At 36.0% G+C, this 27,673-nt stretch overlaps 1 protein-coding gene across 8 annotated transcripts in view; it reads left to right on the top strand.

Moving 5' to 3' along the window:
- DGKB (diacylglycerol kinase beta) overlaps positions 1-27,673 on the top strand; it is a 394,620-nt gene that overhangs the window by 100,273 nt on the left and 266,674 nt on the right. For 6 of the 8 annotated variants that reach the window (XM_027684707.1, XM_027684708.1, XM_027684709.1 and 3 more), the window contains exons 3-4: positions 12,658-12,734; positions 18,824-18,844. In XM_027684707.1, coding sequence (XP_027540508.1) covers positions 12,658-12,734; positions 18,824-18,844 — 98 coding nt within the window. The remainder of the gene's footprint in view (positions 1-12,657; positions 12,735-18,823; positions 18,845-27,673) is intronic. The other 2 variants (XM_027684715.1, XM_027684713.1) reach the window with 1 other exon arrangement.

The following is a 27,673-nucleotide window of genomic DNA, read 5'->3' as shown; positions in this document are numbered from 1 at the left end:
ATGCTCTGTAGAGTATCATTGTTAATCTTCCTAATGGAGCAATATAAAATTAAAAAAACAAACCTGTCCAGTGTGATCATACTTGGTAGAATTGGATGGATTAGGAAGGGATATAAATTTGAATCCTGGGACTTGGGAGTGTTGATAGTTCATCACTGTTATGTTGCCTTTGTCTGTGGCAACATTAAGTTGATGAATACTAGCATCATGCTACTAGGTTAGACAACTTAATGTTGTTATAATACCTTTATTTTAGGGCTACACATTCATAAAACATATGAATAAGCTTATGTTAAGTTTGTATTAAGCTTAGAGTAAATAGACATTTATCTCTTTCTCTTAAAATACATTAAGTTTAGTTTAGGGGCATATCTTTGTAGTTTGAAACAGGTGACAGAAGATATTTTAGTAAATTGATTTATCTCCTTTCTATTCACCCCTCCCCCTCCCCAGATGTAATATTATGAATTGGCAAGGTAGATGCTTCATGCTGCAAAGGTTATTGGTTGTTGTCAGGAATGATTTAAGGAAGGACCTATCCAAAGATGGGGAACTCATTTGTGATTTGGAGACAGAGTTTGGTGAGAAAATTCTTGGTGAACTTGCCAGAAATCACCAAAAGATGTTCTGACTATAAAGACAGGTAAATGACAAAATTGCTTTATAAAAATTTGTGATTTGATCAGTATGATACTTATAGTAACTGTCCATAGTGGGTCCTAGCCTCTCATGGTTCTTTTCGTGGAATAAATTTGTACAGTATATGCTCTTTAAGATATTTTTATATGTACCGTGTCATTTTACAGTAGACCTACCATATGGCTGCATGTTTCTATAGAGCAGAAAGATACTAAGTTGGATGATATAGATAAACATAAGTAAAACTGTCTCAGGGTATGCTCACATTGCAGTCAAATTGGGAGTATGTCTCCCACAGCTTTATAAGAACTGGCTTAATTTAGGTACTTTTGATACCTTAGAAATAAATTTTTGACGGAGGGACTGGTTGCTCTCCTGTTCCAAACTATTAGTTAAATATACAAATAAATTCCATAGATGACTATTTGATGGCTCTAAAAAACCCCTAGTGAATGTTAGAAATGCATTTAAGATGACTTACAGTCTTGGAAATTATAGGAATGAAACCCAAGTTAATAAAACTTAACTCTGAAAGATTTGGACTTGTTTAACAAGTTCTTTATCTTATTATTCATGTTCTTGGCATTCTTGTGGGTAAGACGCACTCTTATTGTGTTACGTATTTGGAATTTGTAGAACTTTGTTTAACCCATCTGTAAAAGTTCTTCCCAGTTTATTTGATGGAGTTTTTAGTTTCTTGGTAGATTTATTTCATGATATCATCATGTATATCTGTCAGGTGCACTCAGTGACTAAACTTCTGTAGTTAAGTAGGAGTTGCTTGGCTTTCATCTTTATCACATGATGCCTTCAAAATTACATCTTTTTTTATTCACAGAATCACAGAATAGTTAGGGTTGGAAGGGACCTCTGGCGATCACCTAGTCCAACCACCCCACCAAGGCAGGGTCACCTAGATATTCACTCAAATATATTTATCCAACAGTTCATCATTAGTATTTTAAGGAAAAAATCAGTCTAGATCTGTAGTACTTGTCATTCCTTTTCCTTTGAATAAAGGTCTCTCTTCCCTGTGACTCAGATTTGCTGAAAGCAATTCATTTTGCATTTACCTGAAGTGAAAAAAGGTGATTCTTTCAAAGGCAGAGGGGTAAGCTTATAAAAGTGAACAGACAAGTTTTAAAGTTTTAAAACACAATACCCATGTATTACTCTATCCATCACACAGTAACTGTCAATTGGTGGTAGCACACAAAAGAGCAAACATCTGTCCTGGGGAATAAGTTTGGAGAAAAATGAGGAAAGTGTGGGAAAATATAAATGAAGAACAGATTGATGGGATAAAGCCATGAAAAACTGATTATAAGATAATTTTAGGATTAAAGATATTTCTGAGGGACTGGAAAAGAGATGGCTGATAATTTGTGTGTTCTTGCCTGCTTTTTTTATTAGCTGAAAAGGGAATTCTAGGAAGTGATAAGAGAGAAAGAAAAAGCTTGAGAGCAAATGGGCTTTGGCTTCTAAGCCTGTAGAGGACAACTAATCCAGATGTATTAAACTGCTTAAATTAAATAGTCAAGCAGATATTTTTTAGGATGATTAGAGATCATTGCTTGTGGGAGCTGCTTATCTGAATAATGTTATTACCTTGCCAGGTAAATTTCTATGAAAATGATCTTGGAGTGTCTCTTTCTGATACTTTGATATAAAATACCATTTGATAAAGTCACAAATAGTCCTGGTAGTAGGGTTTAATGCTGCCTTTGTCATACATAGTGTGTCAATATGGTATAATACTATAAGGTTTATTCTTGCTTGTTGTCTCCTTAGAATTCTGGAATGAGCAAAGAATTATCCTATTCCGATTTTGATATTAAATTGGAAAGGTAGAAGATGAACTAAGGCAGATACAAAGTTCAGGTCTAATATATTTGTGGAGAAAGGGAAAGGATTTACAATGCATTAAGCAAGGATCAGTAGAGCACAGCTCTTCGGGAGTGTTAACTGATCTTATGAGCTTTCCTTTCTTTGATGTCCATGCATGATACCTCTCTCCTGTACTCTGTTTCTCAAGTATAGTCTGTTATAGTCCATATTGTCTATAAAGTTCTATAAGAAATTAATGAGATAAAGCAGTTAAATAATAGGAGAAAATATTTAATGCTGGCATAATAAAGATTTAATATAGGAATGCTGTAAAAGATCTGTTTATACCAAACTTGGACACAGTTGGCTTAAATGGAAACAGAATTTTTAAAATTTGGAACTCCACAGATAGAAGATTTATGGAAGTACTACTTGAAACATTTGTTTCTCAGAGCAATGAACATAAAGCAGACTTCTCAAGATAGGTTTGCAATGGTAATTGTTAAGATAAATGAGCATATATTAGTCTTAGTTAACGCATGAAGGTATAATATAGATACTGAATTGCTTTGCTGCAGTAATGAAAATAGGAAAACTCAAAATCTTCCTAACATTTAAGACACACTATTAGCCTCTTACCAATTGTTTATTAAATTTCAAGTTCCCAGCAATGAGGAGAACAATATTTTCCCAAAAGTTAGGTCTTGAACTGGAATTGAGACTTTTTACTGTTCAGTCTGTAGCCTTTTTTCCTTCACTTTTGTTTTTTAATTCTATCTATTTAGCAGTGAGCTTTTTCAGTAGCCTTATAAGGTAGCTGAATGTGTAAATACCACAGTGGAAACAATCTCTGCATCATACCATGCCTTTGTAATTAAGCAGTGGTTGGGAGACTACGACATATAGGCAGATGTCTGCTAGCAGCTCATTCCTATGGACAACAAAGCTAGTTATTTTTTCAGTGACTAACTTTAAACTTTCTATATTAATGTTTCCACAGTCTCAACACCTGTAACACTATAAATACTCAAAGACAAAGACTGTACTCAGAATGGACTTACAGCAGTCTCATCAGCAACAATGATAAATGAGAACTGCTCTTGGAGTGTCAACACTTTCAACACTCACAAACTTAACGTTCTACAAAGGAAATACAAATTGGCGAGACTTTATATAAGCAGTAATGATTTTGGTTTTTTTTTTTAGTCAGGAGTATTGAGTCAGGAACCTTCAGGTAATTTCTGGTTACATAAACTGCAGCACAGTTTTAACAAATGTGGAATATTGTATAATACCCCAAGAGACCAAATCTGCTTATGCTGTCCAAAGATGTATAGAAAGTAAAGGAGACGTTCTTTTTCCCCTACCCAGATTGTATATGTCTACCTTATGCTAATTTTTATGGGACATTACCACCGTTCTTGATAGAGTTTCTGATAGTTCTGATTGCCACTAAATGTTGAAAAGCTTTTGATAGACTTTTTTTCTCTGAGTCTTGGGGACAACAGGCTCTAGTGAATTCCTTTCTATCTGCTCTTCACTGCTACACCAAGCATGGGACCACAAAGAACAAAAGTTTGGGAATCATTTTTAAAACAGACAAAGTGCAATTCAGTTTATACTGGTACATATCCACAGCAAGTGCAGGAACCTTCATCATTTGTAGTTCAAGATGCAGAGCCACGTGTACTTGTGTTGCTAATTCTTTTAGTTTAATGGCCTAGGTATGTATCTGATTTTAAAGCCTTTATTCCTAAGAGAAACTATAATAGAGAATCATGATTGTAAGTGCAGATTTATTTTTTTTTTGAGTAACATTTCTTTGCAATAGTAAGTTAATAAATATCAAAGTAGAAGATAGATGTGTCTCAGTAGATCAGGAAACCATTAAGCAAAAAAAACCTAAATTGTGTTGCAGTTTCATTTTTAAAAATAATCCCTTGATTCAATATTTATATTCCCTTACTGATAAGAGAATAAATTATTTTAAGAAAATTACCATAGGCAAAAGTCAGAACAAGTGTTGACTCCAGTGTTCGGAGAGCTAAAATTTGGTTTCTGAAATACAGTTTCAGCACATGGGATGTCAAGAATTGTCCCTGTATAAACATTTAAAACTTTGTAAGAGGAAGAGTAAAATGAATTTGATACTTTGGAAGTAAGAAACATGATAAAGCAAAATGGGGAAAAAAATAAATAATTACTAAAGCTTCCTGCTTCAAGAAGAGCACAAGACCATTTCAGGGACAGTCTGTGCTGTATGGAAGAATGGAAGAACCAGATGTAGCTTTAAAATTATGTCTTGTAATGAAAGAGGGACTTTAAAAAAAGCCTACTCATAAAGAAAGGGGGGAGAAGGGAAGACAAAACAACAAGCAAAACCCCAATTGCACAGGGCAATTTATACCAGCTGAGGAATTTCCCCCAAGATCTTTAAAATAAGGGCAGGCAATCAAAAGAAGCCACGGTACCTTGGTGAAATATGTTGTCAATTTTTAGTCACCCTCATGGTGAACAGGTAAAATGCATTATCTTAAACTGCTTCACACTTTCCCTTTGCACAGTGACTGTATTTCATGTGATGTGTGATAATTTAAGTGGTAATGTAAATTCAAACCCATAAGTGTTTAATATCTTTGCATGCCTTGGTATTGCATAACCACTTTGGTGATTTTATATTTGGGATATATGTGGAAATATAAGAGACTGTGCACCACTTCTTAGTAAATATTTTATATTAAAGGAACAGATGAAGGAGCTAAAATTTTCTGATAGAAAAAAAAATCATGCATAATAATAACATATTAGGTAGAAATAGAGTATCCTAGACCTATCTGTAGAGGCTTGGAAAAAATATATGGTAATGTTTTCTTAATTCTACTTCTAGCTATTTTAATTTTTGATTTCTGAGACAGATTGTGCAAAATATTTCATTTTAGGCATGTAAGCAATTTTGTGCCATTTTTACTCCTTTGAGCTACTTCTTTTTAGAATAACTACCAAATTATTTACTTTTTTATATACCTGTGTACATACATAGGTATGTAAGAATATACAGTATGCTCATATATCCTATTCAATAACTTTTAACGCCATAATAAAAGTTTAGGTTAAATAGATAATGAGTTCAAGGTATACAAATTAAAAATTCACAGAACCACAGAATCAATAAGGTTGGAAAAGACCTCCAAGATCATCAGGTCCAACCCTTGACTGAATGCCACCATACCCATTAAAACTTATTGCAAAATACCGCATTCACTCATTTTTTGAACACTTCTAGGAAGGGTGACTCCACCACTTCCGTGAAGAGAGCCTGTTCCAGTGCTCAGCCAGCCTTTCAGTGAAGAAGTTTTTCCTTATAGCTTACCTGAACCTCCCCTGATGCAACTTGAGTCTGTTTCCCCTTGTCCTGTCTTTAGTTGCCAGGGAGAAGAGGCTGACCCCCACCTGTCTGCAGCCTCCTTTCAGGCAGTTGTAGAGAGTGATAAGGTCTCTCCTGAGCTTTCTTTTCTCCAGACTGAACACCTCCAGTTGCCTCAGCTGTTCCTCAAAGGCCTTTTGTACCAGACCCTTCCCCAGCTCCGTTGCCCTTCTCTGGACACACTCCAGCACCTCATTGTCCTTGTTGTGAACACAGGATTCAAGGTGCAGCATTTTGGGAAAAACAGAAACAAATGAACTAGTGTATTTTTTAAAATGTAGATTTCAAAACCAGTAGAAATATTCTCAAATTCACAAAGCCATTTCCCTGTTTCCACTTAAAATCAGAAATAATGCCTGCTAAATTGCAAGCCAAACTGGTTTGATTCTTCACTGCTAGTTAATACTTAGATTTAGTGTTTGGGGTGAAATATGTTGTCATTAGCATTAATTTCATAGAGAATTTTTTCATCATCATTCTAACTGAAAAAGTTTTGAGCTGGCAGCCTGTATCAGATATTTTGACCGTCTATAAACAGGAAATTATAAAAGAGACAGAAGGAACCATGAAGTTACCTGCTGAGGGTTGGTACGAATTTTCATGCCCAATTGTGATGATGAGATCTGAGGACTGGAGAGGACTTCCGAGGCTTCTCCTCCTTCCTGATCTCAGTGCAAGGTGTTTGTTAACAGGCTGACAGCCTCAAGCTTGTGCTGCCCCCAGGGAGGCACCTGATGCCCAACCCTAGGGCTTCCCCCCAGCTGCAATGATGGGACAGGCCCTGGTGGCCAGGGCCTTCCCTGCTGACCCAGAGGATCCACAGGTCCCAGCCCCAGGGAACCCAAATCCTCACAGCACCCTGACATCCTGAGTCTTGGTCCTAGAGATGCACTGTGAGGAGCTTTCAACTCCTGCAGACTTGATTTTCTAATTATCAGGAGACAAAGGAGTCCAAAAGATGCTGAGAAAGTTAGTTGTAGTCATCTTAAAGATGTGAAAACCAATACATTCTTTTTCTTCTTCAAGTGTTTTGAGGTACACACAGGACTTACCTGCAGTTCCGTTCAAGTCCTGGAGTCTGTTTTTGTCCTTTACTTATTTCTTTCTTTGAAAGCTTATCCCAATAGCAAACAAAAATTAAGCCTCCCCAACTCCCTGTTGTTTGCCATATACTTTTTGTTTGAACATCTGCTGAGGGAAGTGGGATTTGGTGGACGTTTTTTATTAATGTGAACTAAAGATGTGTTGGTACATGCAGTCAATATTCCTTTTTTCACGAAGAAGTCCTTGTCTGCGTCAAGTATCATTTAGTACATAGCAACGGTTAAAATGGATCTGTCTTGCTCTTTGTGTTGCTGAGCCCTAGCAGGGAGGATGGTTGGAAGAGGCAGCTCCTGGATTGGGTGTCAGGAGGAAGTTTTCCTCTGTAGCAGGAGATTCTGTTCCTACCTCCCTCATTTTACCTCTTCTTCTATCTCCTCCATTTCCCATTACTGAAGTCACTTTCCGCGGTATTTATTTAGGCAGCATCATCCGATTCTGCCTGGGTTTCTAAGAAGCTTTTTTCCTAATTGATTGTCACAGAATTCAATGAGAATGTAATTTTCTGGAGGGTGGAATCAAATTCTTCTGATCAAGGAGTGTTATCCAAACCATTGGTAGCAGCTAGCGAGGGGAGGTTTCTTTTAGACCACTGGACAGTGATTGGCCACTGCTTGGCCACTCTTTTCAAGGCCATAATAGGTTTTAAATTCTCACTACAAGAAAACCACTAAAATTTTTAAATGTTTGTCTCCTTTGTGAAATTTGCATCAAAAAACTCACAAACCAAAACCGAGGTGTGACCTATATTGAAAGAGCTTTGCTAGTGAGCCTGCAGCCATACGTATGGGAAGCACAGGATATGTAAGCTACTGCCTTCTACTAGTTCAGTAGCAACCATTAGGCATCTCTTACCAACACAGACATGCTGCGAGGCTGAGTCACACTAGATGAGCCATGTCTTTACTGAAACAAGCTTTTTGTTGAGAGGTGAACAGTTTTTACTCTATGACGCTGCATACAGGTTTGTCGGCAGGCATGGCCTTTTTAACACACTGGCACTTCTAGACCAATAAAGCTTTAGATTAAGCATAGCTATAGCTTGAGTAAAGCATGCTCTGAGTAAAATGAACTATTCCAAAGGGAAAAAAAAAGCTCTGTGTATAAATTTATATATACACATATTACTGTAGGTTTCATCCACAAAAGTCCATAGAATAAGAACCCATATAAAAATTGCAATGTGAATTGATTGCTGGATTTTTCCCAATGCTTCTCATTGGCTTATCTGTCAAGCAGAGCTTTTGAGTTCGAGCTAGTCTTTGTTGCCATGCAGAAAATTGTGTATAGAGGGTTGGACCTTTTGTTTTTCTAAGTCCTAATAAGATGTATAGAAAATCTCTGTGGAGCTTTTCTATATAAATTTTAAACTTGACCATGGTAGGACTTTGTATACCTGTGATATTTTTCCATATTGCATTAAGTTTACAAAAGAGATATAGAAGTAGAAAGTGGTTATTGCTTTACTTTTTTTTTGTTAGTGTTAAAATTAGATATGATCCAATAAATATGCAGGTTGTTATGAATTGCTATTGAGAATAAGAAGGGAATTATAATACAAATGTTGTTTTCTAGTGCTTATTTCCCTTTAAATTGAAAAACAATTCTGAGTACATAGCTTGTGATTTATTCTGAGTTTTATGTAAGTTGTCTCGTAAGTCTTTTTTTTAAGAAAAAAAATCCTTTTCAAGGATTTTTCTGGGATAATAGAGAAAAAATGTAGACAAAGTGTGTGATCTGGGCAAGCTTTCCTTCTGTTTTGTGTTTTCTAATTATGGGAGAAATGGTACACCAAATTCCAGTCAACTGAGTGCTCAATTTTCTTCATCTGAAGTTGAGTCACTGTAAAAAATGAATAATAATTTTTAATGTGGGCTAAACCTCAAACAGTTTTGAACTTAGTATGTAAATTTGTCTTCAGTTATAAAAAGCATCTTTGTTAGGGCTGAAAGATAGTTAAGGAAAAATAGATATTTTGATACTTTTGCTGTTATATGTGCAGGTTTCCCGTTTCTGGTATCATTGTTTTAATTGTTTTACCTTTATTCTAAAACAATACAACATTAGCCCAAGTCTCATCTATATCTCTATTGTTTTGGAGCCTTTATTTTAAAATAGAATTTCTGCAGCACTATATGGAATCCAGCTACTTTTTTCCCATGTACTAGTAATAGCTTTTCAGTTAGGACTCTTCCACATTGTGCCTTCCCTGGAGCATGAGGTAGGATATGTCATCTCACCTCATCCGAGGCAAACTCTGATTCCTGGGCCACAGTTTCCCTTTTTCTCCTTCCACCTTCTTGACTAAATGAAAATTGCAGCAGAAGATGGGTTGAACAGTAAGAGTTTAAATGCTTTCAAGCAGGGGAGAGAATTGAAGGCCTTCTGTATTTTGACTGAATACCCAAAGCACTGCCCTAGTGGGTAATAAAAATAACAGAACTGTGAAAACAAAGAAAAAAGATTTTTCATGGAACGTACTGCATTTAAAGCTACGTGAAATTTGCACTCTGCCAGCTATAACTTTGCAGATAACACGGATTTAATAACTGCCATGACAGGCTATGTACTATATCTACATGCATTTAGAAATTTTTTCTTGGGGAGAGCTTGGAATACAGAGACTTAGACAAAGAAGGAATTTGTCCTTTATTTAAAGAAGAGGTAGGAGTAATCCAGCAGAGTTTAAGACCATATTTGTGTTTCAACATGAGTAGGGCTTATGAATTTACTGAGATTACTTTGGAGCGTGAAGTTGCTAAGTTAAGCAGAACATCTGTACTTTTGGGTAACAGTGAGAACACAGATTCTGGTTAGATGCTTGTGTTTACATCATCATTTTCCAGTGTTATGTAAATGATTTGTATCAGACAAAACTATAATGGAATCCATAGCATTGCTGTTATTTCCTGCTTAGAAAACTTACGAAAAAAAAAAACTTAGGAAAAATATCTAGTACTTCTGTGTGTATTTTCTGGAATTTTTTGTTTATTTCTTGATGGAAAGCATGTACTTGACTTTTTTTTTTAAACTGGACTTGATAACATTTTATTGGAGTTTCTCATTTCTGTTGAATAGAACTTTCTAAGACACTGTCTCCTGTTTTTACTTTTTTATTATTTGTTCTCCAAATAAGAGTGAAACTTGAAAATTATCTATTCTTCATATCTCTTTAGGTCAGCTTATGAAAGATGGAACATGTTCCTAGTACTAGTTTGCCTGCTAGAGGCTGAGGAAGGAGAATTAATTTTTCTGAGGATTGTCAGCACTGTTGAAGAGTATGCATGCAGAAGATCGTGCGTTGGCGTTTGACTTAAAATATCGATATGTCATTTTGAGCATTTTGAAAGATCTCTATTCTAGCTTGGATACTGTCACATGAACTGAAAAAATGATTGAATAACTGTGAACAAAAGATTGGAAAACACGGTTCTGACTTGGCTCTAGTACTCAAAACAATTACAGCTCCTGACCAGAATGTGGAAATCTCTTGAAAAGTTTTGCTGGACAACTAAAGCAGAAGTTACATCCACAGACCATTTTTTTCTTGAGAGTTATTTCAAACATGAAACTAGCTGTGCTTCTTGGATATGAACTGTTTTAAGCTCCTGCATTGAAAAGATGAATAGTCGTGTTGTTGCTGTGCATATTGACTGTCTTGGTACTTGACTAAGAAAAGTATGAAAAAAATGGAAAGCAAGGATTGAATTTATTTCCAATAAGTAACATAACACAGGTTTTGCTTTTAATTACAGTTGCATAAGCATAATACTGATTTAAAGATGAACAGACTGACAAAATTTGAAATGAAAGAAGCGTGGTCATTGCTGGAAGAAAACCTCAAAACACTGTTTTAAAACCTCTAGAAAGTGGTCTATATGTATTTTATTTATGGTTTTTTTTTCATAAAAGTATGTGAGGAGACCTTGCTGTCTTTCTATTTGATGTGTGTTTAACCTCTTTCTCCAAAGTTCAGAAAAATCCTTTTTTTAGCATGACATTCAGTCACCTGTGTTATACATCTCATCTCACACTGCTGCTTTCATAGTTATTGAATTCATTATCATAAGATGCAATGATGCAATGATTTTTACCTATAACCATGTATATGAATACTGGAAAACATATTAAAATAATAGAAACCAAATAAAAAATAAATTTTTGTCAGTCATCAGTTTGTGTGCTTGTCCTAAACAGGAAATGTCTAATCCACCAACTTCTAATTACAGCTCATAATAAATTTTGTTTCTTATATTTATTTATTCTTTTTATAGTTAATTTGTCTTTTTCACATAAAGTTGTAATTTTTACTGTATTTCAAATGACACAGCAATAAGACTATAGATGACTTTATCAAATAAATATTTGCTCTGACTGCCCATGAGACCCGCTAAACTCCATTGCTTACAATTGACAGTACTATTGAAATACATCCATTTAGTGAAAATAGATGGTCTATAGCTGTTATGAACTGTTACATATCTATTTTTCAAATCCTTTGGACTATATTGTGTCCTTACAGGTCACATACTTTGCTAAAGATATGTTTTAGAGTCAGGTTTAAGATACTGGATTTCTTTAAAGTCTAAGAACTATTACAGTACTGTATTTTGTTTATATAATAAGAAAAGCCAGATTAGATTCTAATGTTTGTAATATTAAGTGTTTGACTAATTGCTCATGTGATAGTCCTTGCTTCACTCTTTGCTTGTCACCTTTCCTTCCAGGTTTTGTTGTAGAAATAAAGGTGCAGACGTTAAGTTTGTCTCTTCTTCATTGCATCTGATACTCATTACTAGTTCATGGTTTACTTCAGTCTTGTGGCCATTATGCACATTTGACCATTTTACACTCAACTATTGTATTTTAAAGAAAAAAAATTGAGTTAAAATTATTTTTATTGTATTGCTGAGATATTTAACGTGGAAAAGACCGTTATGTGCATGATGAATTCGAAGTGAATCTGAGTTAAAGGGTTTTATATAGTGGCTACTCACTGAGATAACTGCTTTGTTATTCTGCACATAGACTGTTAAAAACAAGTCGGAAAAGTTATATCTACATGCTTCTGAATTCCAGGGATTTGCACAACTCTGTTAGACAAAAGACATCTAAAATTTACTGTTACTGACAGGTGTTAGAATATGTTAGAGGTCTGCAAAAATTGAGGTTTTGAGAGCAACATTTGTTTTCTGTGACATGACCAATGAAGATTTTTTTTCTGCAAGGTTCCCCTTTATCTTCATATTGTCTGGGTCCTCTGACAGTCCCTCTACTCACTGGCAGCTCTGCCAGAGGAGATTTAGTAGGTGGGAATGACCGTGTTTTTTAGGTGACTCAGGTTTCAAGGACAAGTGACTTGAAATAATCCTGCAAACAACTCCTTTAGAAATAGCCTACTTAATAGTTAAGGATTGGATCAATAGTTAAGGATATGTTTGTTTCTGAGCATTTTTTTCTTGATGCTTTTACAGTATTTGGTGAGAGGATGTAGTGTGTTCTCATTTTCTTTGTGCCCACAGCTCTCTTCTGCAGCTAAAGAAAATTACTAATGTGCATTGAGAAAAGCTATTAGCAGTTTTGATTGTTGTTTCTTTAATTACAGTTCATATTATGTAAATCAGTTTTCTGTATTTTCATTTTCTCTCTCTTTATTCTTTATTCAGATTCCACCAAGAAAATTAAGGATGTCTTAGAAGAATTCCATGGCAGTGGTGTGTTAGCAAAATATAATCCTGAAGGGGTAATTCTTCTTCTTTCTTAATGATCAGAAATGGCGGGGAGAATTTGCAAATGTAGCCAATCTAAGCATTTGAAATAGAAGATTGTTTATAAATCAGCTGTTTGGGGTATTTGAAACTGTTTGAAAAACAAAAATATGAGTATTTTGAAAAACTAAAAATGTATGACCATCACATTAGACAGAGCATCTTAATAATTTACATTAACCCATTTCACCCACTTCTTTTTTTTTTTCCTAAGATTTAAAGAAACAAACTGTCATGGTTTAACCCCAGCGAAGCTCCACACAGCCGCTCGCTCACTCCCTCCTCCCCAGTGGGGTGGGGAGAGAATCAAAACAGACAGTTTAATAAGTAAAACAAAAGCTGTGCACCCAAGCAAAGCAAAATTCACCACTTCCCATGTGCAGGCAAGTGTTCAGCCACCTCCAGGAAGGCAGGGCTTTGACACATAATGGTTACTTGGGAAGACAAATGCCATCACCCTGAGTGATCCTCACTTCCTTCTTCTTCCCCCAGCTTTATATACTGACCAGCATGCCATATGATATGGAATATTCCTTTGGCCAGTTGGGATCAGCTGTCTTAGTCGTGCCCCCTCCCAAGTCTTGTGTAGCCCCAGCCTCCTCGCTGGTTGGTGGGGTGAGAAGCACAAAAGGCCTTGGCGCTATGTAAAAACTGCTCAGCCAGAACTAAAACATCTCTGTATCACCAACACTGTTTTAAGCACAAATCCAAAACATAGCCCCATTCAAGCTACTGTGAAGGAAATTAGCTCTATCCCAGCCAAAATCAACACACAGACATACCCCCCCCCCAAAAAAAACAACCAAAAAACCAAAACAACTCCACAAACCTTATTATAAGATTAACATGCTTTTCAATTATTTTTAAAGATTTGACATGTTAAGCATAATTTCAGAAGTTAGTAAAATCTTCTAAAATTCTGTTTCTCTTGTGCTATTTCTGGTAGTGGGATTTTCTGATGTTACGAAACAAAGAATTGAGCTGGAAAGAAAAGTGTTTGCGCATTGTCACTACAGATTCACCACTACACAGAGAATTCTGGCTTGGCTGGTAGAAAAAGCCAGATTGTTTTCTTTTCTTATCCTCATTTAAAGTTTGTATTTGCTTAGCACATCCTAATAGAGTGATTCAGCATGCAGCTAAATAAAAACCTCTTTCCGTAATGTTTCTAATATTAATGTTTCTAACTGTGCTCACATTACGTGAAATTCAGGACAGAAAAATGTGCTAACCATTATGAAAATTACTTGATCTTGCATTTCAGGGTGTAAAAGACAATTACTGGCAACTAAGACAGTTATAACTCATTAAGTATTGAGAAATATTTGACACTTTGTATTTGGAAAGCAAAATGTTGGTCATTTTAGTCAGTTTCTGGGGAAAAAGTGTTGTGATTCAGTAAAATAGTGTAAGTTGATGCTGTAAATGATCATTTTAAATTTCCAGGCTTTTAGTTAAATGCAATCATAGAATATAAAAGGATGGGAATGTTATGATCATCTACTCTATTCTCCAATGTATAATAGGCTGTAGGACCTATTGTTTTTTATTAGAATGTAGGCACATTTTTTGTTTGTTCTTTTTTTTCAGGAAAAGTGTGAACTGTTGATTTACAAACTCCGCGTTTGCTTTTTTTTATTTTACTTCTAACTTCTGCAGTTTTCTCTGTGCTCTTAGTGTATGTGATAAAATGGTCTTTATATATTATTCATGTTTTTTCTTCTAATTCTTCACTTTGTCATCATACAATGTCTTCAGTTTTGTGAAGGGTCCCTGTTAAAGTGAAAAATGTGTATTTTATGGATATTTGAATACTATGTTGCCAAGCAGGTAACATGTTATCAAATTATCAATTGTGTATAAACATCATTATTTAAAGTGGTGTGATTAGTCTCTTTTAACAAAGTCATTCTTCCAGCTTGGGGGTGTGTGGATGTTGAGACATGGCAAAATGTTATCAGTATGGGCACCCAGGACAACTGCTCTAATTTGAAGCCAGGTGAATTGGCAAAATTTGTGCAAAGCTGGAATTAATAAACACAGCTGGTCTTGAGATGAGTCTATGACTCTGCATAGTGTCTCCCAGTTCTTCGTTTCACAGCTATTTGTTTGCAGAATCCTGCTAGTGTATTGCAACATCCGGGGATTATAGAGCAGCAGAACACCCAAGGCAGTGAGCAAGACAAGAGGAGGGAAGGGGAGGAAGAATGCAAGTCAGACACTCTATGGTGACTTCAATATCTTCAGCAGGGATCAAGCTATCCGCTGCTGCTGGGTCAATGTTGGACCTAGGCTAAATCTGACAGCTTTTGTACTTTACTGCTTAGCAATTAGACTTCAGGGAGTGCAACATAAAGAAAACATACCTAGCAACAAAGCTACTTTGGATCTAGTAGAATTTGTTAGTTCAAGTTTCATGCCATAAGCTGCTGAACTGAAAGCAAAGTGGCTAAGATTTCCTCTGCCACTGAGTGACTATTCTGTTCTGACAAGAGGACTGCCTCTACACAGGTGTATCTGTATTTTTTGTCATGCATTCAACCTGCTGTGTGGATAAACTCTTTACAGACTGATTTGCAAGTTGATTTTATGTGGTTGGATGAGGACTTCATGGGTTAGAAGTAAATAATTAATTATCTGTAAATGAGATGACAAAAATTGACTGATCCAGCTGAGATCAGTCATAGTTCAGCTATTTATTTACACATATTATAGGCAGCACTTCCATTTTGTTGCTGTGTTTTGTAGAGGATACCATCATATTACCATTTTAACTCTCTATTTCCTATATTGTTATCTTATAAGCACTCCAAGTGTTTTTTTTCAAGTCTTGTTCTACCAAAGGATGGTGTTATTTTTTTACCAATAAACATGAGACAGAAGAGCTATGGCAAAAATAGCAGAGAGATATATTTATGTACTTAAGAAAAAGCCTTAGGAACTTCCTGATTCAAGTTTCCCTCTGCTTAAAGGGTTCAGGAATTTACTCCACTCCATTGCTTCTATATTGCAGTTCTTTATCAGAAGCTGATCTAATGGGATGCAAATAACAAAAGAAAAGCTATTGGTATTTGGAGCTTGTTACCTGAAGTAATCTGGGTTTGGTTTTTTTTATGTTATTTTATGTCTTGTCGAGTGAGTGGATTTTGGGCTTAGGGGAAATGATGTATCTGATTATCAGAAAATTATCTATTATAAAGAGTTTATTTATGAAGCTTTTAATCTCTGCTTTCAATGTAAAAGAGATGACCAAAATTTCTGCAAATTCTACTGAATGTATGCTCTTTCACCTTCTTCACTAAGTGAATATCAAATAGGTAGTTAAGAATGGATTTTATACCTGGGTATAAGACATATAGGTAGGTTAAGACTATCCTCTTGAAAAGCTGTGATTTACAAATATTCTTTTCATTATTTGAGATTTATTTGTATTAATTATTTTCAGTCTTTTCACATTGAGGGGAGCATTGAATAGGTTAACAAGAATTAGGAAAGCAGATAGAGCTAAAGGTGGTATCTAAATGGTCAATAAGTACACAATATTGTGTGCTTGTAGTCCTAGTGTTGCCATCCTTTTTGAATGCATCATAATTTCTTGTCTGCCAAGGATGTCCTTGGTCCTCTTGGCCACCTGGGCACACTGCTGGCTCATGTTCAGCTGCTGTCAACCAGCAACCTCAGGTCCTTTTCCACTGGGCAGCTTTCCAGCCACTCTTTCCCAAGTCTGTAGTGCTGCATGGGATTGTTGTGACCCAGGTGTAGGACATGACACTTGACCTTTTTGAACCTCATACCTTTGTTCTCAGCCGATTGATGCAGCCTGTTCAGATCCCTCTGCAGAGCCTTCCTACCCTAAAATAGGAAATGAAAACTCCCACCTAATTGACCAAGGTACACTTGATAACCTTGTCCAGATTGTTGACAAGGATATTTAACAGGACTGGCACCAACACCGAGTTAAGGGAAACACTACTGGTGACCGGCTACCAGATGGATATAACTACATTGACCACCACTCTCTGGGCCCAGCCATCTGACCAGTTTATTACCCAGCAAAGAGTGCACTTGTCCCAGCCACGAGCAGACAGTTTCTCCAGGAGAATGCAGTGTCAAAGGCTATTCTAAAGACTTTAGAGGTTTTTCATCATTAATCATAACAATTCTATGGAAGTCCAGGTAGACAACAACCACAGCCTTTCCCTCATCTACTAAGTGGGTCACTTTGTCACAGAAGGTGCTTAGATTGGTCAAGTAGGACCTGCCTTTCCAAAACCCATGCTGGCTTGTACTGATCCCCTGGTTCTCCTGTATGTGCCGTGTGATGGCACTGAAGATGGACTCCTCCATGACCTTCCATGCCATTGACATCAGGATGACAGGTCTGTAATTACCTGAATCCTCCTTCCAACCCTTCTTGTAGATGAGTGTCACATTTGCCAACCTCCAGTCAAGTGGGACCTCCCTCATTAGCCAGGGCTGCTGATAAATGATGGGAAGTGGCTTGGTAAACACTTGCACCGGATCCCTCAGTGCTCTTGGGTGGATCCCATCTGACTCCATAAACTCACATGTGTCTTAAGCGGTGTGGATAATGATTTCCCTTTGGATTCTGGAGGCTTCATTCTGCTCCCTATCCCCACCTTCCAACTCATGGGGCTTGGTGCCACGAGAACAACTGGTCTTACTATTAAAGACAAAGAAAGCCTTATGTACCTGTGCCCTTTCCTCATCTTTTATCATCATGATTCTGCCTGCATCCAATAGAGGATGGGGAGTCTCCTTAGCCCTCCTTTTGTTGTTAATGCGTTTCTCTTAGAATCACAGAATGACTTGGGTTGGTAGGGACCTTAAAGATCATCTAGTTCCAACCCCCTTGCCATAAGCAGGGATGCCACCTACTAGATCGGTTGCTCGAGACTCCATCCAACCTGTCCTAGAACACTTCCAGGCATGAGGCATCCACATTTTCTCTGGGCAACCTGTTCCAGTGCCTCAATACCCTCTGAGTAAAGAATTCCTTCCTAGCAGCTAATCTAAACTCTCCTATTTTAATTCAAATCCATTTCCGCTTGTCCTATCACTGTTTGCCCATCTAAAAAGTCCCTGTCAGTCTTTTTTATAAGCCCACCTTAGGTACTGAAAGACTACAATGATATCTCCCTGGAGCCTTCTCCAGGCTGAACAACCCCAACTCTCTCAGCCTGTCTTCACAAGAGAGGTTCTCCATTCCCCTGATCATCTTCATGGCCTCCTCTGGACCTGCCCAAGTAGGTCCATGTCTTTTTTGTGCTGAGGACCCCAGAGGTGGGTGCATCACTTCAAGTGGGGTCTCACAAGGGCAGAGTAGAGGGACAAAAGCACTTGCCTCAACCTACTGGCTACACCTCTGTGGATGCAGCCCAGGATGGAGTTGGCCTTCAGGGCTGCAAGCATGGACTGCTGGCTCACGTCCAGCTTTTCATCCCTCAGAACCCCCAGGTCCTTCTCCACAGGGCTGCTGTCAATGAGGTCTCCCAGTCTATACTCATACTCAAGATTGTCCCAACCCAAAGTAGCACCTTGCACTTGGACTTGTTGAACCTCATTAGGTTGTTGTGGACCCATTCTCAAGCTTCTACAGAGCTCCTTGGATGTCCTACCTTTTTCTGTTGTCTTTTTTTTTTTTTTTGTTATGGGATTTATATAATTTATCATTTTATTCATTCTGATAAGTTCTTGCATTAACAGCTCTTCTTGGTAACAATTTTTTTATTTTTTTTTTTAAGTACACAGGAATGAAAGGCAAGCATTAGATTTAATTTTTTTTTTCCTTGGTTAACTGTCACTGCATGTTTAAAAGTAAATTTCTTGCACTGTCTAATCAAGACTAGCATGTTGACTTTGAGCCATTTTCTTGACTTATGTTCTAATGCAAAAAAATGGGATATTCTATCTAATCTCTTAAACCTGTTCATTTAAATCACTAACATTTCACCAAGACTATTTCTTTTACAAAAACAGAGCTTTAGTATTATGACACTGCACTAATGTATGTGTCTTCTTTCTTTCCTTGCATGCCTTACAGAAACAAGATATACTTAATCAAGTAAGTAATCTTAATTTGATTTTTTTCTTTTTTTATGCATGGGTTCAGTATCTTTTATTATGTAGGCTTTCCCATGAGATGTACTTGTTAATAAATACTGCATGTGGCTATTCTGTCAGATAATAGATGAATATTTAAAGCTGAGAGCAGAGTGCACTCCGTTTATGATGGCAGACTTTTTCACTGAACTTCATTTTTATCATTCACAGTACATAATTTTGCTAACATTAATTGAGTTGAATATGAGAAGTAAGTTAAGAGCAAGTAATTGACTTGTTCCATATTTGTCACAGAAATTTCTGCTTCCTCTGAGATCTTGTAATGGTTTTTATTATTATAAAAGGATGCCTTGGAAAAAATATTAAATGCAGATTATATAACCATATAATACCATTTATATGTAGCAGGGTTAAAATTGCAGGCTTAAAAAATAGATTTAATAATTTGAATAAGACATAGTGTGCTTTAAGCGATTGTGACTTTGCAGTGATTGCAAGAGAAATGGTTAAAGAGCTGATCATTAACCCAAGAGTCTACTCCTGAGAAGCTTCAGTAGCCTAAAACCAGGTATAAAAGTAAAATGAACAAAAGAAAAAAGCTAGGGAAGAAGGACTAATGAAATGAACAAGTTTTTTTAAATGACCCAGTTATTCTTTCTTTGTAGCATAGAGGTGTTAAAAAGACCCTTCTCTGCTGTTCTGGCAAGAGGCAGCCAGAATATGAGAACAATGAAAAAGTCAAGAGAGTGAAAGGATTAGTTTTGTAGGAAACCCTCACTTTCTGGGGTCAGAGGCCAGCTGAGTTTTTGGGGATGTGTTACTAAGAGCAGTACTCCCTGTTCACAAAAGGACTCAGTTTTCTTCAGATTACCAAAGTTACTTTTTTTAGAAAGCTAGCAGAATGACTACGGTGGGTCTTGAAAGAGAAGGTTTTCAGGTTAAAGCAGTGTGTCTATGACCAGTCTTGAGACTAATCTCATCAATATTTAGCTAATAACTTTGTCAAATTAGATGAATACTAATAGAATCAACATACTAAACCAAATTTAGGAATTGTTGCTAAAATTGAGAAATTCTGGATACTACACTGGAAAAGCTTGATGATTTTATGGATTATAGTAAATGGAATGAAATGCACTTATGCAGAGTACAATGTGCTGTACTCTGGCACGAGTGGCATTTTTAGATAAATTGATGTGTATATAGTTGATCACAGGATGAATGCAAAGCATCATTGTGGTTTGGTCATGAAGAGGAGAAATATGTTACTGGGATGTTGCAATAGTACTCCTGTGGCCATAGTGGTCTGAGAACAAGACAAAACTTGTAAAAAAAGGTAGTGTCTTAGGCCCATTGACATACGTGGAAAACTAATTAAAATTTCAAGCACACAGAAATATGGTTTGAAAGGATTTTTTGTGCTTTTTCCCTAAGGTATGTTCTTTGATGTGACAGAAAATATTAACTTACTTTAAAGATCTTGCCTTGTTATAATATATAAAGTGAAGTATTTCCACTACAGATAGGAAGATTTAATTTTCTATAAAAAAGGTACTGCAAAACCCACATCTTTTTGCTTTTATCCAAATGGTGTGACAAAGTGAACTCAATTTGGAACTAATTTACAGAAGGGTCAGTGGGATGTGCAGAACTATAGCATATATATTATGTAGGAGAAGCCTGTCCTTCACGTTTAGGAAGCTGGAATTGTATAATTCTAGCTATGAAAGAGAAAAATGTAGCATCTTGCAAATATCACCAGCAGAAAAGTTTATGTTTTAGACACTGGGAACTCAGTGTTTTTCTGGCGCTCTGGGCAAAATTTCTAGGGAAAGCTTCCTGGATACCTAGAGAGTTGGGAAGCCTGCCAGGCAAGGATGCTGGCAGTCTGGCTGTGAGCCTGTTTTCTGTGGAGTGTGTTGAGGGCATTGAGGTGTAAAATGTTTCAGATAGTCAATTTCTGCTGCAAAACTGTTTGCTTTTGAACATTTTTTATGATCTTTAGTGGTTTCTCTGTCTCCTTTTCCTAGTGTATGCTAACAGCGCTAATGTCCCTCCTTGATATCATCCTTTCCTTTTGACACTTCCTTTCTCTGCCTTAAGATCCCATCTTTCTCCTTCCTTTGCTCTACTTTTTTGTATTGCACAGTACTGTATGTTTAAGCTTTATAAGCCTTGTTACGTTAGGAAAGACAGTTTAAAGACTTTTGCACAGAATATTTATTTGTGAGTGGGTTTTTTGTGTGTGTTTTGGTTTGGTTTTTTTATTTATTGTTTTCATTCTGAAGAACAATATGTTATCTTCTGGGTTGGTTTTTATGATGATGGCTGCAGCTACAATTGATTCACCTGCATGGTGACATCTAGATAATATTTATGAAACTGCAAAGAGAAAAAAAAAATATAGAAAAATACTTTAAATTATAATTTATTGCAGGAATTAATCAACCAATGGAAATTTCTTGAAGTCCTCTTATGCAATACAGGTATTGATATATATGAATGTATGCATGTATAACTAAGCAGATGCCTGCTCATATCTTACCTCTTTCTAAACTAAACTTTTAAATTCTGATGGGGAGAAACTCAAACTTAATTTAATTATCATAGCTACACTTTTACTAAAACCTGTAAATTTACTTGGGGTAAAGTAGATGTAAGTTGTTGACAAATAGAATGGGACATTTTAAACCTTTTTCTTTTGGTATAAGTGATTATTCCAAGTGAAAGTTCCAGTTAGTCAGGCTCAAAATTAGTTAAATCTCAGAAAACAGTTCATTCCTGAAGTGGAAGTTTGTCAAGTATGCTTCAAAACTAAAGAGGGAGGGATGGACAATGACTGTTTTCTTACAAAAAGTGCTATAGCAATTATTTTTAGTAAATGTAGCTGAACTAACCTCCACAAAAGTTTACAATGGGCAGAGAAGGTCATTACAGGTAAAATATGTAAAAAACTACTGATACGGAACATGTACAGAAAAATTATTTTTCTTAATTTTAACCACATTATGAAAATGATAATTCAGATATGTTTGTAAGTAGGTTTTTACACAATCTTCACAAGCAGATAAATTGTTTGTTTCAACCTGAACTTTTTGTCATAACTGACTTTTTTTAGGGATTTATTCATTTTGCTATTTTATTTGGTTTTAGTCTGAACCATGCTACCTACTCCATTTTTCCTAACTTCTGTAGTAATTGTAATTTTTGGATGACAAATTCTTCTGGGCCAGAATGCAATCTATATACTTGTCACTTTGTTTGGTTTGTAGTAATTTCAAAAGACCCTGGGTGGTAATCTCCTACAAGATGCTTCTAGAATGTGCCTTAACACTCTTTCTTCTTAAGAAACCTCACCACATTCATATAGTAAATATAGCATATTTAGTAAAAATAATGTATTAAATATACGTATTTATATGTGTAGTACTTATGGATGTACAAACTTGTGCAGGTATAGAATCATGTACTAAAGAAAAACTGCTGGTAATAAAGTGTCTTTGGTTTTTCTTTTAACCAAATGTAAGATTTGGATGAGACTGCAGTGGTTGGTGTATACATTCCAGACTTATTTTGGTAATTGGCATCAATTTGTTTTAATAACGTGAGAAAGTAGTAGAAGATTATGCTTAAAAATCTAGTTATTGCATAAAAATTTTCCTATTTCCATTTCAGATGCTTTGTTGCTTTTAGTTCTTTGAAGAGCTGAGGGAAAATTTTGGCAGTACTATATCTCTGTGTATTGGTAATATCCAAATATTATTTGACCATATGGAATACTTGGTAGAGGCAGCCTGTGAGAGTGTGTGATTTTTTAAAATTTATTTATTTTTTTGTGTGTAAACATTCATATCAGCAGATGAGAATTTGGAGGCTGCTTTAGCTAAGAACTAGTTTTATTTGGTTACCAGAATTTTCAAAATTAATTATGTAAAAACTGTATTAAAGCAAATGCCTACATCAGAAAATGCTAAGGACTTTCAATTTAAATCAAACTTTACTCTGATGAACAAAGCCAGTCTTCATGAGGAATTTGAAAATTAATTTGACTTTCTACCTTTGAACATTAGAAATATATTTTAAACACCAAAAAATTATGTATTCTCAGTAATTCATGGGTTTTAGCTTATTAACCCTCTCTATACGCTCCCTGCTTTTTTTTTCCCAAAAACCTAGAAAATTTTTTCAATAGTTCTTTTTTGGGTCAATATAAATTGTTTAAAAATAAATAATCAGTTAAAGGAACTTAACCAAACCTAAAAAGTAACTCAGAGCTGTTACTGTCAGTAGATGAAAGCTGATTATAACTCTACATTTTTGACACCATTTTGAGATCAGGCAACATAATTTAAAAAGTAATTAATTGATAATTACATTTCACCATAATTCTCTTTCCATTATCTCTGAAATTTTCACTGTAATAAGTAAAAATCATATTTCATGCAAGTCTCTTGAAAGAAATGATTTGTCCTTTTTTTTTTCTTTCTTCTCCCATTCTGTTTTTCAGGACAATGAAAACAACGGCTTATGTTGAAATATTTTTTACAAATCTAAAAGAAGAAAAAAACAAAGAGTGTGGTATTTTAAAAGAATTTATGGGTGGAGATTAATTTCAAACACTAGATCATGTCTTGTTCCCATTTATGTGGCCAGCGTGATGGGGAGGATTAAAAGGAGTTATTATTCTACCCCTCCCTGCCCTACCCCATCCACAATGTCAAGTCTTTTGCCAAGAGACTATTAATAAGTTGCTTTCTTGGTGTCTTGTGAGGAGAAAGAAAGTGAAGTGATAGAGCTTCTCTTCCTTCTTTCTACATGTCATCCAGTGGAACTGGTCGTTGCATTTACACCAGCTAGGAAAATATAGAAGAGCATTAGACCTCTTCAGTTGCAGTTTGTTGTTAGGGTAGAGCTTGAGTCAGAAGCTGCCACTTTCTTACTAAATTATTGCTTCTCTTCAAATGTCTTAGTGTGGTAGTAGATAAAATATTATAGAGCATAGTTAAAACTTCTGTATAGTTTTCTTTATAATACAGTAAAGGATGCCAGAATTTGGTTCACTTGTATATATCCTTGTATATTCCTCACTGAGGAACCATGTTTTGTGTATTCTTAGTTTCAGGATATACTGACTTGTGATGTCTATACCATGTAGCGTTCTGTGTGTTGGCACAGAACATACACATATATGCATAAATCTTAAAATATGCATACTTGGTTTTTTTCTTGATCTTACATTTCTCTGTACATCAGTAAAGCAGGAAAGCAAATGATAAAATTTCACAGCTTAACTGCTGTAAGAGAAAGAAAGAAGTCAAATACACACAGTATTTGTAGGTGGAGTTCAACTTCTTTCTCTCTGTTGTACAATGTAGTAGAAGCCATTCAGCTGCTTGGGACAGAATCAAGCTTTTATGGCATCTCCATAGCCTGTTGTAGCCATAAACAGAATACGGAGACCTGAGCAAGACCTGTGGTTTTATTTGAGTGTTGGTCTGTATATCTCTGATACAAAATGAGAAGCCACCTGAAATTGTCTGGTCTTTTGCCAAACATAGTCATAACTGCTACTGGGAAAGCAGTCCTTCAATTCCTGTTTTTCCTGAGACTGAAAGACACCCTCTATGAACTAGCACTATATTAGTGTAACGTACTTATCAGCGAGTGCTTGAGAAGAAACAGAACTCTTATCATAGTCACTAGAGATTTTTGAAAGCATGTTAAGCATAGACTGATGTCCATTTTTTTTCCTTTGAGTCCCTCATATTCTGGGAATCTGGGATTCAAAAGAAACTAAAGAGTGGGAAGCAAGAGCTTTGTTTTATGCCATTGGTTTACAGTAGAAAGAGAAGTAAGATATATGCATTCTTTAGTGGTGTTGATAAGGTAAAAAGCATCTTATCACATATGTATGTGATACATTGGGTAACTGAAAAGAAATTCATATATGGTCATGATAGCACTATGGAAAATAATTGTTGCTTTATTTTCAGTTCAGTAGTATTCTGTGCATTAGCAGGAGAATAAAATTCCAGACTACTTTGTTAACCACGAATAAAGTGAGATTTTTAATGCCTCTACATCCAAAATGAATTTTAATGTTTTAATTTCTTCATAGTTGTTAATCCTTTAGATAGCGTAATCAGTGTCATCCTGGAAACTCTCCTGAAAAATGTAGTTTATCCTGAAAACTGTATTTTTATGTGATCAGTTGCCAGATCTTTAACCTCTTTGTGACTTCCAACTCTTTGCAGTTAAGATTCCTTAGTAACTTTTTTTTTCTGGTTCAATGATTGTCATTTGTTCAAATGTATCTTTTTATGTGTGCTTGCTGTCATAGGATTTTCTGTGGTATGTTAAGAAGGATAAACCAGTTTTCAGATTCAGGGAAATATAGTATCACCTAATGGTTTGAGCTGGAAGATCATCTAGTTCCAAGCCCCTTGCCATGAGCCCCCTTTTACTAGACCGGGTTGCTCAGAGCCCCACCCAGCCTGGCCTTGAACACTTCAAGGGATGGGGCATCCGAAGCCTTCTCTTCTCCAGGCTGAACAACCTCAGCTCTCTCAGCTTGTCTTCATAGGAGAGGTTTCCTGAGGTGGAGAAGGACAATAAAAGCCCAGGCTAAAGAATTTTCTGCGTAATTGGAGTTTTAAATTTATTATTATAGAAAAATAGGTAAACATCTCAGAACGCTTGGTGAGCCATTAAGAAGTTTGCCAGGAGCTTTTAGCAGATGGGGATGAAGGAAATACAGTGTTCTGTGGAGAACAGTGTTCTTTTAGATCTTACCTCAGTTCTTCCACTGAGTGCAGATTATTCTTTATAACTTGGAAAAAACTCCTTTTGTCTGCTCCATCACCATTTTTCTTAATAACATCAGGCAGCTGCTCAAAAAAGGTTGTTTTTAGATGTGGTTGAAATCTCTCAAGAGTCTAAATCTGGGGTCTGAAGCTCATTTCCAGCCTTCCTCTCCACGCCATTTACACTTAGCCAGTGATACCTCCTTTACAGCAGAGTTGCAGTGGAGACAGCTAACAAGTTTGGAAGAAGGATTGATAGCCACTGCTATTTCCCCCTGTGCCTACCTGGCCCAGATGTTACTTCCCCACATAATCCAGTCTGTCCACAAATGGCATCATCTCTCTCTCTCTCTCTCTCTTTCCAGATTTTTATTTTAGACAAAACAGGTGCTATATGGTATTACCTTTTGCAGCTGCCACTTTTTATATCCATATAGCTAGTGTTGCTTTAGTATTATATTCTTGTATTTTGCAAAATGTGTAAGACATTGTTACTGAGTTCCTTGAGAAACTGTTTTTTATTGTATTATTTTAATAATACTATTATGAGGATGATTCTTGGCCTAATTATTTCTGTTTTATCCTGGTTCTAAAAGGCCTAATTGAGGGAAGGAATTTTCTTCAAAGTTATTGAAGTTGGCAGAGCAAATCCTAATTGTTTGTAGCTTCCTTGTAAAGTCAAGGATGCCATAAGCCGTAAGGTTCAGAAAAATTTTCACCACAACGTATTGGTTGGATATGGGTTCTTCAACAAGTAGATTTCACTTGAAACTGAAGAACTGGGCATGTATGTCTATATTTTCTTAGTCAGACATCACAACAGGAATGTTCTCATAGTATCTGGAAATAAGACAGATTTAGTCTACCTTGTTTCACTGTTATGAAAACTGCTTCTACTGTTTTTAAACATAAGGAAGTAACAGTGAGTTGTTTACACTAATGGAACTTTTTGTATGTAATCTGTTCATGACATTAACATTTAAATACCCGCAACTGTTAGGTGTTTTGGACTAATGCATATTTGCCAAAATGTCATTGTGAAATATATGCAGGATATGAGATGACATGTTATAGTCCTGAGGCACTGAATTACCTCTCTGAGCGACTTACAACTGCTGTTTGCTGCTTTGTTTAATACTGTATGTAATAGTATGTATAGATGAATATTTATTTATCTATATGCCATACATATATTTGTTCTGTTTCTTTCAGCATAGGCATAGATTCAAAATGGGTTCTTTCCACTCTGATTAAAGGTAGCACCCAACTCTGGTATGGCAATATAAAAAAGAAAAGAAATAAAAAACTTGTCTCAGCTATTTTCTATAAAATTTACCTAAGTATCTTGAATTTTTCCGTGTGTCCAGAAGTACTGCCTGAACAGCTGAAACATTTTGGCATCTGTTTTGATACCTCTCTCTTAGTAGCCTGATCTCTTAAACATGTTCAGTTCATTTCCTCATTCAAAGGAGTATTTCAGTACTTAGTTCGGTCACATTTTTACAAATAAATATTTAATAATTTTGTTGGCATAGACAGTACAGAAACCTCTTTTTTTCCCCTCAGTGAATCTTCAGCTCTTTCCTGGTATTTGGATGCTCTTTAGAGAAAGAGACATAAGTTTGAATTTCCTCAGGCAAACAGGGGAAATCAACCAAGGTAATTCCCACTGGTGAGGTGACTACTAGGAGATTTTTGCCCACAAGCAGGAAAATCTGTCACTTTTTCTATGCTTTCAGAAGGAAATGATAGTCTCAGTTGCACTTGGTGCACAGTGCCTTTTTTTTTGTAGATGGTTTTTATTTTTTGTGAATATGTATAATGAGAACCTTTTTTCTGTGGCCAGTCAGTGACTTAGACCCCATTAGAAACTTTGGTTTGTTTCTTCTTTATTAGTTTGGAAGGAGCTTACAGGAAAAAGAAATACTTATGGATCAAATGCTTGTTGGCAGTTTAGGGCTCGGATTAATTTTGAAATTTTGTGGATGGTTAATTAAATGTTATGGATTTTCCCTGACAATTTATCA

Source organism: Neopelma chrysocephalum, unplaced genomic scaffold (genome assembly GCF_003984885.1).
Source record: "Neopelma chrysocephalum unplaced genomic scaffold, ASM398488v2 Primary Assembly neopelma1_67, whole genome shotgun sequence".
Taxonomy (NCBI): Eukaryota; Metazoa; Chordata; class Aves; order Passeriformes; family Pipridae; genus Neopelma; species Neopelma chrysocephalum.
Note: the sequence above shows the minus strand (reverse complement) of the source record. Positions and strands in the feature narration are given on the sequence as shown.